A 12,918-nucleotide genomic window follows, 5' to 3' on the forward strand; every position below is an offset into this window, starting at 1 on the left:
CCCAAGAGCTTTTTAAAAAAAATAAATAAATGGTGCATATAGGGTTTAGGAAATACGAATGTGCCCTCACCTGATAGGACGAGCGGTGCTCTGTTCTGTGAGTCCTGATGAGGCATTGGCTAACTGATGCAGTGGCAGATCTGAGTTGTATCATGGAGAAACAGCACAGAGGCCATTATTATCACTTACCCAGAACTTGCTCAAAAAGTTGTTTTTGGTGTGGATGCACCTTCGAGTGTGGCCCTAAACACCTGCCACAATTCTTGGGTCACTGTAACTGAGAAACGGTGAAGAAGATTTAGCGAAGATATTTCTGACACAGGTGCACTGATGCTTTAAGAAACATGTCTTACTATTTCCTATGATTTACATGAATGTATGAATATATTCATTTTCATGGAAATCTAACATTCCATATTTTGCCTATGAGCTGCTATGATACATGTGGAAGATTTGGAAGCAATGTAAATGTAATAACTTGCACTAACCCAAGTGAGAAAGAAATTGTAATGCAAGAGTCTATTAAACTTCTCTACAAATATTATAATATGTAAAAATACATTCACAGGAAGTACTGCAACTGCATAAAAACCATAAAATCATTCTTTTAATTTTTTCCAATGCAGTTGGTAAGGAACAATCTCTTAAAATTGAAGCAGGGCCCAATATTCTTTAGTTTTAAATAATTTAATTCTAAATTTTATGATGATTGACTTGTTATTAATGAATTATGTGTCATGTATTTGAGTCATGTTTTATCTTTGAATTATATTTTTAATGTGATTATGAGACTTTTGGGACTTTTGATAATCCAAATTGGAACGCTACACAACTTGTAATGATATCTTAACTTTCTACATGTTACATGTTTTATGGCACCGTTTTAAAAAAATCTGTTGCAGTTTTGGGTTTGCTTCACTCATAAAACTGCTTACACAGCCCTTGGGGGTGTTTGAGGGCAAAGCCTGTGGCCCATTGATGCTATTTAGTTAACTCTAAGTGCATATAACATGACTTACATTGGCCTTGCATCAAGATAAATGCATTCTCCTATGGAGAAGGTGTTCAACTTTAACACTAGTTAAAGTCAGCATACGTACTTTTATGTTTTAAAGGTGAAAAGCACAAAGTAATACTACTCCCTTTATTTTAAAAAGGAAATGCTACAGGAGAAAAGCTTATCTGAGGGTGAGGATGGGTTTACAACAGGCCAAACTTCTGGACATGTTGAAGCAGCAGCAGCATCACCAGCATTGGGAGTAGCTGGACTAAGCAACTCTCTGAGCAGTCCACAGAGCCAAGACCCAGAGCAGGTAAGAACGAACCAAATTGTGTATTATGACTGTATAAAAAACTACCCAGATATAAATCCAAAACATTTCTTAATTTTGGATAGAGTATGGAGCAATTTAATAGCTCTATTCCTTATCTTCTTCCTATACTTTCTATCTGTATCTGACTTCCTAATTCTATTCTGTATATCCCTATGTGTTTACCCTCCATATCCTATACCACTACAGCACACCACTCAACACTGTATGCTGATCATAATCTTTTTGTGTTATTTGTAGCCCACAAAAAATGGAACCCTTTGAGCCCCCCAAATGTTTTTGGCGCACAAAATCAAATTAAATCTTTTGCACCCAGTTCTTAGTTAAACAAAGAGTCGATCCTTGGCCACCACTCCTAAGAGAGGTGCCTTAGGAGAATCATTCCCTCTACATTGCTTGAAACCTGACTGAGAACACCTACTGCTTTAAAAGCTTTAGTAATCCAAACCTTTCTTATGGTAAAATAAACCAGACAGAGGTTCTAACCCTTTCGCACTTCATCCTAAATTAAAAAAGGCAGTAAATACATTTTAAAGTGAACCTGTTCCCAGACTCTGTTCATTAAAGTATTTACATATTATGAACTGCCCTCATTTACCTCTGCAGCTATAGACATTGTGGATACATTAATCTTACAAATTTCAAAATCTTCTAAGGTGCACAACAAAAGCACTGATGTCACAGTCCCGCTCATGGCAACAGAGACGTGTCACCCTGCCAGCCTTTCTATGGCAGCAGAGGCATATTATACTGGCAGCCTTTTAAAGCAAAAAAAAAAAAACTCCAGGTGCTTTAAGCTGTTAAAATCTGACTTAAACCTAAGCTCAGAGTCTCTTTTGTTTTTTTGAGGATGAATTACTTACCAGTACAAAAAGCTAGACAGGATAGTGATGACTTGTTTTAAAGCTCTTGTATTTCTTTTTATTTATATATTTTTTTTAATTACATTTTTCCAAATTTTTTTTCCTTTTTATTGTTTGAACTAGATGGACTTGTGTCTTTTTTCAACAAAACTTTAACTTTGTGACTACTTGTTGAGAATATGTAAATAAAGTCCATAGTCTGGGTAAAGGTGAACTTAACATTTTTGGTTTGGCAAAAACTGTACTCAGCTGTTCTGAGTTCAGCTGTTCTAATTTTGTGATCTAAAGCACTTAATGGAAATCAAACAAAACAATGTGAAATGGGAAATATATATTTCTATATCAACTTGTGCCCTGTGATCTAAAGCACTTAATGGAAATCTAATGAAACAATGTGAAATGGCACATATATATCTCTATACCCTGTTTAAAAGGACCTGTCTGTGATATAAGAAATAATGCATGTATTGTTTTGGGAACATAAATCAATATAACATGGTAATAGATTTGAATAAACATAAGTTTATAATATAAATGTAAAGCAACAGTACACATACTGTTCAAATCAACAAACATAACACAAATACTGAAAACACTAAATGAAATACACTTTGGTGAAACTTTGCAAAAAATATATCTGCTTCTGTGAACTATGAGCTACCTCAGCAACTGGGTTAAATAGCCAATGCTACAGCATGAATCATGTGTTCTCTCTTGAAGGGGTTTGAGTAGGGTATAGTTCAGGTGAAGCTGGCCAGTCAAGTATGCTGTCTGAACACTTCTTCAGCAGTTATGTGAACTGTGAGGACTCAAATTTCTCATTATGAATGCTGTTGTCCAGAAGCCATTTGCATTACAGGACCTGACCTAGCTAGAATATTATAAGGAGTCCAGCCTAAACACTAGGCACTGGTTAGTAAGGGTGTGTGATTTTTTTTAGTGTGCACCAATTATTTGGAAGGACAGTTGAAGGATAAGTGGCAGGAAGCTAATGCTGATCATTTGTTCCTTCTAAGCATGTACTTCAGAGATTTGGTCAATCGCTAGCAAGATTTGAGCAGTCGCCAGCATGTACATTCTGTGTATGACACTGTATTATTAGTGCTGCAGAATGTATTAGTTAAGCATATAAGGGCCCAAAACTGTTATTTATCCCAAGAGCTTATTGATGTAAATGTTGATATTGAATTTGATATTCAATTTGTATCATTATTAATATTATACAGTATTTATATAGTGCCAGAAGGTTTGCTCAGCGCTGTACATTATAGTGGGGGACAGTACATGAGACAGTACAGTAACAAAACAATACAACGAGGGGTTCAAGGGCCCTGCTCTTTCGAGCTTACAATCTAGGAAGGAGGGGATAATGGCACAGGAGGAAGTGGCTGTGGGGGATGGAGTGGTAGGAAGAGTGGAGGAGATCGGCAGTTAGGTGAGGGTGGGGTAGGCTTCCCTGAAGAGATGGGTTTTCAGGGTGCGCCTAAAGATGAGGAGGGTAGGTGACAGTCTGATGGATTGGGGTAGTGAGTTCCAGAGGATAGGGGAAGTCCTGGAGAAGTCCTGTAGTCGGGCGTGGGAGGTGGAGACCAGGGAGCTAGAAAGTAGGAGGTCTTGTGAGGAGCGAAGATTACGGGTTGGGTGGTATTTGGGTATCAGGTCGGTGAGGTAGTTTGGGGCAGCGTTATGAATGGCTTTGTATGTCAGTGTTAGTAGTTTGAATTTGATACATTGGGCAATCGGGAGCCAGTGGAGGGAATGACAGAGGGGGGTGGCAGAAGAGGAGCAGTTGGTAAGGTGGATGAGTCTGGCCGCTGAGTTCAGCATTGACTGAAGCGAGGATAGTCTGTGATGAGGTAGGCCAGTGAGGAGGGAGTTGCAGTAGTCCAGGCGTGAGATAATGAGGGAGTGAACGAGTTGTTTAGTAGTGTCTGGGGTTAGGAACGTACGTATTTTGGAGATGTTACGGAGGTGGAGCCTGCATGAGCTTGCTAGTGATTTGACATGGGGTTGGAAGGAAAGGTTTGAATCTAGAGTGACACCTGCGGGGTGGGCCGGATGGTGGCGTTGTTGGTCGTGATGGAGAGGGTGGAGGGGGGGAGGGGCGTGGAGCTGGTGGGAAAATTAGGAGCTTGGTTTTTGAAAGGTTCAGTTTGAGGAAGCGGAGCGACATCCAGTCTGATATGTCGTTCAGCAGGTGGGTGATATGGGCAGAGACTGAAGGGGTGTGTTGAGGGGTGGAGAGGTAAATTTGCGTGTCATCGGCGTAGAGGTGATAGTTGAAGCCGTGGAAATGTATCAGTTTGCCAAGGGAAGAGGTGTAGATGGAGAAGAGAAGGGGCCCGAGGACAGAGCCTTGGGGGACCCCAACAGAGAGGGGGAGAGAGGGGGAGGTGGTAGCTTTATAGGTAACGCTGAAGGAGCGTTGGGAGAGATAGGAGGAGAGCCAGGAGAGAGTGGAGTCTCTGATGCTGAGGGAGTGCAGTTTATCGAGGAGGAGGGGGTGGTCAACTGTGTCGAAGGCCGCGGAGAGGTCAAGGAGCAGGAGGACTGAGTAGTGGCCATTAGCTTTGGCAGTTAGAAGGTTATTAGTGATTTTGAGTAAGGTGGGTTCGGTGGAGTGTAGGGGACGGAAGCCAGACTGTAGTGGATCGAGGAGGTTGTTGTCAATGAGGTGGGAGCTTAGGTGATTGTAGATTAAGTGCTCAAGGATCTTGGAAGTGAATGGCAGCAGGGAGATGGGTCTAAGGTTGTTCAGGTCAGTGGGGTCCAAGGAGGGTTTTTTGAGTATGGGGGTGATGTGCGCGTGCTTTAGGGGGAAGGGGAATGCGCCAGTAGAGAGGGAGAGATTGAAGATGTGGGTGAGGGAACGTAGGATGGAGGGGGAGGGTGCCCGAAGGAGTTGTGTGGGGACAGGGTCAAGGGGGCAAGTGGTGAGGCGGGCTTCTGAGAAGATCTTGGTGACAACCTCAGTGGTGGCAAGGCTGAAGGAGCGGAGTGTTAGGGGGGTTATGGTGTGTGGGATGTTAAGTGTGGTGGAGGGCAGGGCGGTTGCGAGGTCAGAAGAGGGGAGAGTTGGAGGGGTTGTAGTGGGAGCGAGGCTAGGTGGGGAGGTTGGTGGAGCATTGGCAATGTTCTTACGGATTGCGTCGATCTTATTTTGGAAGTGAATGGCAATCTCGTGGGTGGTGAGTGAGGTACTGGGTGGGGGGGGGGGAGAGAGTAGGGAGTTGAAAGTGGAGAAGAGCCGACGAGGATTGGAGGAGAAAAGATTTCATTTTTTTTTCTGTTATTCCATTTGCAACATTCAAGTCAATGCTGTATGCGCAGGTCTTGTCACTCCATTATAACGCAAACATGTTTGTGGCAACCTTGGCTTTGTATTAGTTACTGTAGGAAATGTTAACTCTTCAGGTTAAGGGGAGAAGTTTGAGGCAGATAAAAAGGGAAAGATTGTGTTATGTTCCAAGAATGAATGGGGGGGTGGACTCATGCTCCAGATGGTGACGGATAGATTGGAACAAGCTTTGAGCATGCAATTATATATGGTTGAAGATTTGAAATCTAGCACTTTTCATCCTTGGGACTTTGCGATATATAATTTAATATTGCTATTGTCACAGTGTATGATTTGGTCACTGTTGATTTCACTTTAAGTGTCTCCATGTCACATTTATGCATTCACATTTTTTTCTCTATTTGTTTGAATCATGGTACACTCCATACTTCATATATATTTGAATTAAGTTGTTTTTATTCACATCTTTTTTTATTAATCATACACAGTGTCACACCAATAATTGAACCAAGTTACTTTGATTCACATCTTTTATTGATTTTCACCATTTATTTTAAGTATACCACAATATACACAGCGCTACACCATTTTCCTTATTAGTTTGTTATAGTCCAAGAATGAATGCTGCAAAAAACACAGTTTCATACTTATTATCTATAACTGGAAACCTGTATCAACTATAGTACCATCTACCTTTGCTGCATAGGAGTATGGTAATCATATAATAGGCACCAATGCTAGCCAAAACATTAAACAGCATTTTTGGCCTTTCGTGGAAAACTAGATGTAAATGGAAAAAGGCCTACATTTATTCTGAAGTGTACAGAGGGTCATATATGTATATCATAATGGGAGCTTTTGTACATATGTTGGTTAACTGTATGCTTGGTATATGTGTATTTCTTTGTCATGCAGGTATGTTTTTCCATTTATGTTTTGTTTTTCTTTTGCATTGTGTTGCTTCTTTGTACTATGGCTAGTATAAGGAAAATAAGGGCAAAGTAAGCCTGAAAATAAAAAGATCTTGATGTCCATGATTCATGTGTTTCTCCAAAAATAGCAGCTTCATATTTTGCCTGGCAATCTACAATTGTAATTTCTAAAGTTCATAGTTTGAAAATAAAACAAGGATTCTAATTGGTTGCCATCTGTATTAGGTCTTTATTTTTTATTTATATAATCAGACCCATAACCAAAATACTTGGAGTGTTACTTCTCATAATGAAATAGAGATCTTTAAGTGATCAATGATAAAACTTTAACATTATTCTGACCCTATTTACAACAACTGGCAGGCATTGGTACTGTTACAAAATAAAGCAGTAAAACCTTGAAATTGGGTGTTAACTATTTCCACAGCAAGAAAATAGATAATTAGAAAGTTTACTAATATGTGTACATAAAAAACAAACATTTTGCGCTAGATGCATGATGAAATCTAAATATAAAATAATAATAATTATTATTAATAATAATAATAATAATAAAAAATTATAATAAATGCTGCCACTTCTATACAAAGAAATATGATCAACAAAAAGAACATTCAAAGTGATTCAGTAGCGCAATGAGCCTTCTATTGAGCGCTGCTGTCTCCTACTCTGCATGCCGAATGTTCAAGCTGTGGCAAACCTACTTTGTATTTTCTTTGCTGATCAACACTCAAGGTTTAAATAGTGCCTTAAATGTGGATACTATTCTTAGACTGCACATACAGTTGCAAGAAAAAGTATGTGAACCCCTTGGGATTGCGTGGAGTTTTGCATGAATTGTACATAAAATGTGCTCTGAACGTCATCTAAGTCACAACAATAGAAGAACACAGTCTGCTGAACATAATACTACACAAACATTAGATGTTGCCATGGTTTAATTGCACATAACATGTAAACATTCACAGTGCAGGGAGGAAAAAGTATGTGAGGCCCTAGCTTAATGACTTCTCCCAGAGCTAATTGGAGCCAGGAGTGAGCTAACCTTGACTCGAATCAGTGTGATGATATTGGATGTGTTGCTGACAGCTGTCCTGCCCTTAAAAAACACACACCTGTTTTGGGTTTACTGGTTTCAAGAAGCACTGTCTGATGTGAACCATGCCTCGCAGAAAAGAGCTCTCAGAAGACCTATGATCAAGAATTGTTGACTTGCATGAAGCTGGAAAGGGTTACAAAAGTATCTCCAAAAGCCATGATGTTCATGTGTCCACGTTAAGGCAGACTGTCTACAAATGGAGAAAGTTTAGCACTGTTGCTACTCTCCCTAGGCGTGGTCGTCCTGTAAAAAAGACTGCAAGAGCACAGCGCAGAATGCTGCATGAGGTAAAGAAGAATCCCAGAGTGTCAGCTAAAGACCTACAGAAATTTCTGGCACATGCTAACATTTTTGTTGACACATCTACAATAAGAAAAACAATAAACAAGAATGGAGTACATGGGAGGACACCACGGAGGAAGCCATTGCTGTCCAAAAAGAATATTGCAGCACGTTTGAAGTTTGCAAAAGAGCACCTGGATGTTCCACAGCACTACTGGCAAAATATACTGTGGACAGATGAAACCAAGATTGAGTTGTTTGGGAAGAACACACAACACTATGTGTGGAGAAAAAAAGGCACAGCACACCAACATCAAAACCTCATCCCCACTGTAAAACATGGCGGAGGGAGCATCATGGTTTGGGGCTGCTTTGCTGCCTCAGGGCCTGGACGGAGTGTTGTCATTGATGGGAAAATGAATTCCAGAGTTTCTCAAGACATTTTGCAGGAAAACGTACGACCATCTGTCCGCCAACTGATGCTCCGCAGAGGATGGGTGACGCAACAGGACAATGACCCAAAGCATACAAGTAATTCAACAAAACAATGGCTGCAACAGCACAGAATATGCCTTCTGGAGTGGCCCAGTCAGAGTCCTGACCTCAACCCGATTGAAATGCTGTGGCATGACCTTAAGAGAACGATGCACACCAGACATCCCAAGAATATTGCTACACTGAAACAGTTTTGTGAAGAGGAGTGGTCCAAAATGACTCCAGATCGTTGTGCAGGTCTGATCTGCAACTACAGGAAACGTTTGGTTGAGGTTATTGCTGTCAAAGGAGGGTCAACCAGGTATTAAGTCCAAAGGTTCACATACTTTTTCCTCCCTGCACTGTGAATGTTTACATGCTATGTGCAATTAAACCATGGCAACATCTAATGTTTGTGTAGTATTATGTTCAGCAGACTGTGTTCTTCTATTGTTGTGACTTAGATGACGTTCAGAACCCAATTCATGTAAAACTCCATGTAATCCCAAGGGGTTCACATACTTTTTCTTGCAACTGTAGACCTGTTAAATGATGACTACTAATCCTGAATGAGAGAGATTAAGGAGGAGGAGAGTGTTATCCATGTTGCTATTAGTTCATCATTATTAGGAACTTGTTAACCTATGAAGTGGTGTCAACTGATCATGGCAATTGGAGGATGAGCAGAGAAGAGTGTGATAATATCCATTTTGACTGATCTCCTTCCCATTTGGATCCACTTTATAAGCAATTTTAGCCAACCATGAGAATGGGAGGCATGGCTATCTGGTGAGTGCACACCCGAAAGGGGGAACGCCATCTTTATGCACGTGGTGATCTTTTGGGAATTGCAAGAATCATTTGGTGGAAAAGATTTTTTATGGAATTTCATTTTTTTTTGATCACTAATTTATTTATTTATTTATATGCACATATATATGTCATTGTGCTACTCGATCACTTTGAAGGTTCTTTTTGTTGATCAAGTCTACTAATATGTGCTATTGCTAAGCTGCGAACATCAATAATACTTTACAAAAACATTTATTTTGATGGAAATAAATACATCACAAACATAGAAAAAAATGTAGAAGAAAGGGTGATGCCACACTCCAGAGCAAAAGATGATGTGCACACTTGTTAATTCATCTGTTACAAAAGGTAAGATCACTCAAACCTGCACCCTCTAATGACAGTGCCGATATGCAGCACAGGATTGAAAATGGTGAAATTTGTATTTTATTAAAAAACAATGCCTGTTATTTATGATACAAGGTGCTCTAGCAAACCAAATGTCATGAGGTTAGAGATTGCATCTACTTCAATCATAGAGAAAAGCTATCTTTGCTACCAATTAATTAAATGCATTCCTTTTGGTATCATTTTATATGGATAAATCTATTGACCAAGCATTCGTATTAATGAAAGTATTTGGTTAATTAGGAGGGAATGCTTTTAAATAATCTCGGGAAGCTTACCACCAGAGTTTGATGGCATCAATTTGTACATGCAGCCTGAAAATGAGTGAACTTATCAACAATGTTGGCTTTCAGTTATCAACAACAGGGATGCTGCACACCAAAGTGTAAAAAATTCTTCCTTTGTTAAAATAGTCAGCAGGAACAAATGCTATTCTGACATGTTTCATGCTAGGCACAGCACTTTCTCAAACAATGTGGGCTGTGCTATCATCACAAGCATTACTGTTGAGCTTTGTTTTCTGCATGCAGGTTGTACTGTCTTTTCACTTAATATCTTTCTCTCATTCTTCTTTTAGCAGAGCTTTAGTTATAAATTGGGGTTATATTCCAATAATCTGCTTTATGATATGTGGCATAGTAAACCTGAGCTATCTTTACAATCAACCAACATAAATACATCATCTGCCAGGGCTTTGTAAAGTACTTGGCCAGATCGTTAGGGCAAGATTGCAGAAGGAAAACATTCTATTTTTAACATTTAAAGCTGGATTTTTTTTTAAGTGCAGCACTAGAATATGCAGTTAAAAAAATAGTTGGTTATATTTACAGTACTTTTATTGCTGGGAGGAGCAGGGAGCAGATATTCAGCCACAAAAATGATTCATGCTTTCTTTCCGTGGTAATTATATCAAATTGCTATATACATACCTTACTGTCTTCTAGTGATGTCTGTTTAGAGATTTTAACTTATCAGGGATGAGCCTACAAGGCCAGCCTTATTATAGGCTTACCTGTAGGTACAAAAGAACAATGAGAGTTTACTCCCACTTCAAGAGAACCTCAGGCTGTTTTATTACATTTTTTGTATTTCAATGATTTTTAGTAGTTTATAAATATTAAAAAAAAACAAGCAATCAATTGCACATAAAAAAAATAAAGAAAACAGTGCTCTAACACCAACAAAGCAAAAGGTGCGCCCATGTCGGGGCTATCAATGGCACATAAATCACAAAAACATTGGTATAATATTGACAGTAACTCAAACCAAAGGCAGCTATCCACTGCCACACCAAAAACAAACAGAAATAGAAAAGGAAGGAGGAGTATAAAAGGGAAAAGATGACAAGACCATGAGCAGGGGTTTGGAAATGCCAGTACCGAGCAACATCACAACTGCAGACTAGCCTGGAGGGGAGCGTGGGAAGGGCATATTGCAACCACGGCTCCCATATTTTCAAAAATATCCGTTGGGAGTTGTTACAAATACTCGACATCTGTTCATTAAGTATCATAGTGGACATACGGCCCTGCATCCCCTAAAGAGAGACAAACGGGCTCTTCCATGCCTGAGCAATTGTTCTAGTGGCCGACAAAAACAAATAGGAAGCCAACTTCTGCTGGTGAGCCAAGAGGCCCAGTATGGGACAATGAAGCAAAGCGTACCGAGCATTCCGGCGTATGGGGAGATGGAACAAGGTGAAAAGGAGACCAAACACATGAGATGATAAACCAATCAGTCTTGGACATGGCCACCAGATATGCAGTACATCACCACGATGGCCACAACCACGAAAGCATTGATCACTGCAGACAGAGTTTGCCTGGGCCAAACGAGCCAAAACCCAATACCAGCGAAACAATACTTTGTATGACGCCTCTGTTTTATTACATTTTTTAAATGTGTATTGTCCCTTTTAATAAGGAAAAGGGGGGCGGCATTGGGCTTCCCACTAACATTCAAGCCAGATCCCTATCCAGGAATGCAGCTTGGGTAGTCGGGAAAGGGAAGTAGGCATGTAGTTCCTAAGAGGATGGGGGGTTTGCGAAGGGTTCTTATAGGAATCTGGAAGCCAACCTTTGTGATAAGGGTGCCCTAGATATTTGTCCTCCCACAGGGTACCCTTTATTACTTATTCACCCCCCAGGAAAAATGTTAAACAAAGAAATACACTATCACCATGAAAAGATGGGACTAGAGAATAGAACACTATTTTTATAGGAAGGGATTGGTGTTTTGGGAGTGCATATCATGCTGTATAGATGTATGGTGCTTAATTTTCTGTTTGTACAGCATGTCCTTCACCACAGAACACATGTTAAAAGATTGTCAGTCTCCTCAGCTGGCAATTTAGTAAATGGACTGGCAACATGGTGCTAAACTGTCAGATAATAAAGTCCAAAAGCATTTTTACAATAGTGAGAATGTCACGTGTTAAAAAGTACATGATTTAAAAGAATCAAACAGTAACATACAAAAAGAAGTCCCCTTTCTTGCCAATTTGGCTAATGGATTGGCAGAGTGATGACAAGTATGTGAGTGTCATATAAAGAATGCACCAGTTATTTTTTTTTTCTCGCAACAAAACAGAGATTTAACAACTATCAGCTTTTGCCGAAGTTCAAGAGAACTGGTCACACAAACATTTTGTACAATCTTCAAAGTTTACTTACAAATGTACAAAATGTGAAAAATATGTGGATACACATAACATCCCGTGCATTTCACCAAAGTTGTATGAAGGAAATATTCTAACATTCTGTAACATAGGCAAACTGTTAAAGCTGGCCATACACATTACAATCTCATTTTACAATCTCCTTTAACATTTTCTGCAGCTACTATATGAAGTGTAAAGGTCTAAAGATATGTAATTTATAAATGATTTACCCTAACCTTACTAGATTTTAAAATCATATTGTAACATGGGTGGGCCGCCTAAAGTGTATGTAAGCCCATGGCACCTTTTTTTTCAGGATGTTTTAGCAGTGATGCATGTTTCATCAAGTGGTAATAGGCCCGTCTTGAGCAGCAAATAGAAACTGACCAGCATTTTTTTTTGGCTGTCCCTTTTTTCACTGGTGTAAAACTGTCCTATCACTGGCCAATTTCTATCAAACTCTCATTAAGATTTAATAGACCACAGATGATACAGCAGAGTAAAATATGTCAGTGGCAGGACAGTTTCAATGAGCAATATATACTAGACACATGTGGTTGTTTTACTACAAGTATAAGGAGAACACAGATAATAAAGCAGTGAAAAATTGTCCAGCAGCAGTACAGTTTTATGTACAGAGAATTAGCCTGGTGTATTATATAACTTTAATTTAGTCTGGTGTGGTGAGTAATATATTGTGTGGTGATTTAGGTGTACAATATTCCACAGTATGCTGCTACATTAGAAAGCTCCAAGAAAAGATGGTCCACAACAACTGCT

General features: G+C 39.6%; 1 protein-coding gene across 4 annotated transcripts in view; it reads left to right on the top strand.

The window, feature by feature from the left end:
• TBX4 (T-box transcription factor 4) overlaps positions 1-12,918 on the top strand; it is a 228,245-nt gene that overhangs the window by 19,907 nt on the left and 195,420 nt on the right. For all 4 annotated transcript variants that reach the window (XM_089676641.1, XM_089676640.1, XM_089676643.1 and 1 more), the window contains exon 2: positions 1,158-1,313. In XM_089676641.1, the coding sequence (XP_089532767.1) occupies positions 1,161-1,313 (153 nt within the window). In that variant the 5' untranslated portion in view covers positions 1,158-1,160. The remainder of the gene's footprint in view (positions 1-1,157; positions 1,314-12,918) is intronic.

This window comes from Staurois parvus, unplaced genomic scaffold (genome assembly GCF_062004578.1).
Source record: "Staurois parvus isolate SC_StPar_1 unplaced genomic scaffold, SC_StPar_1.0 ptg000172l, whole genome shotgun sequence".
In the NCBI taxonomy this organism is placed as follows: Eukaryota; Metazoa; Chordata; class Amphibia; order Anura; family Ranidae; genus Staurois; species Staurois parvus.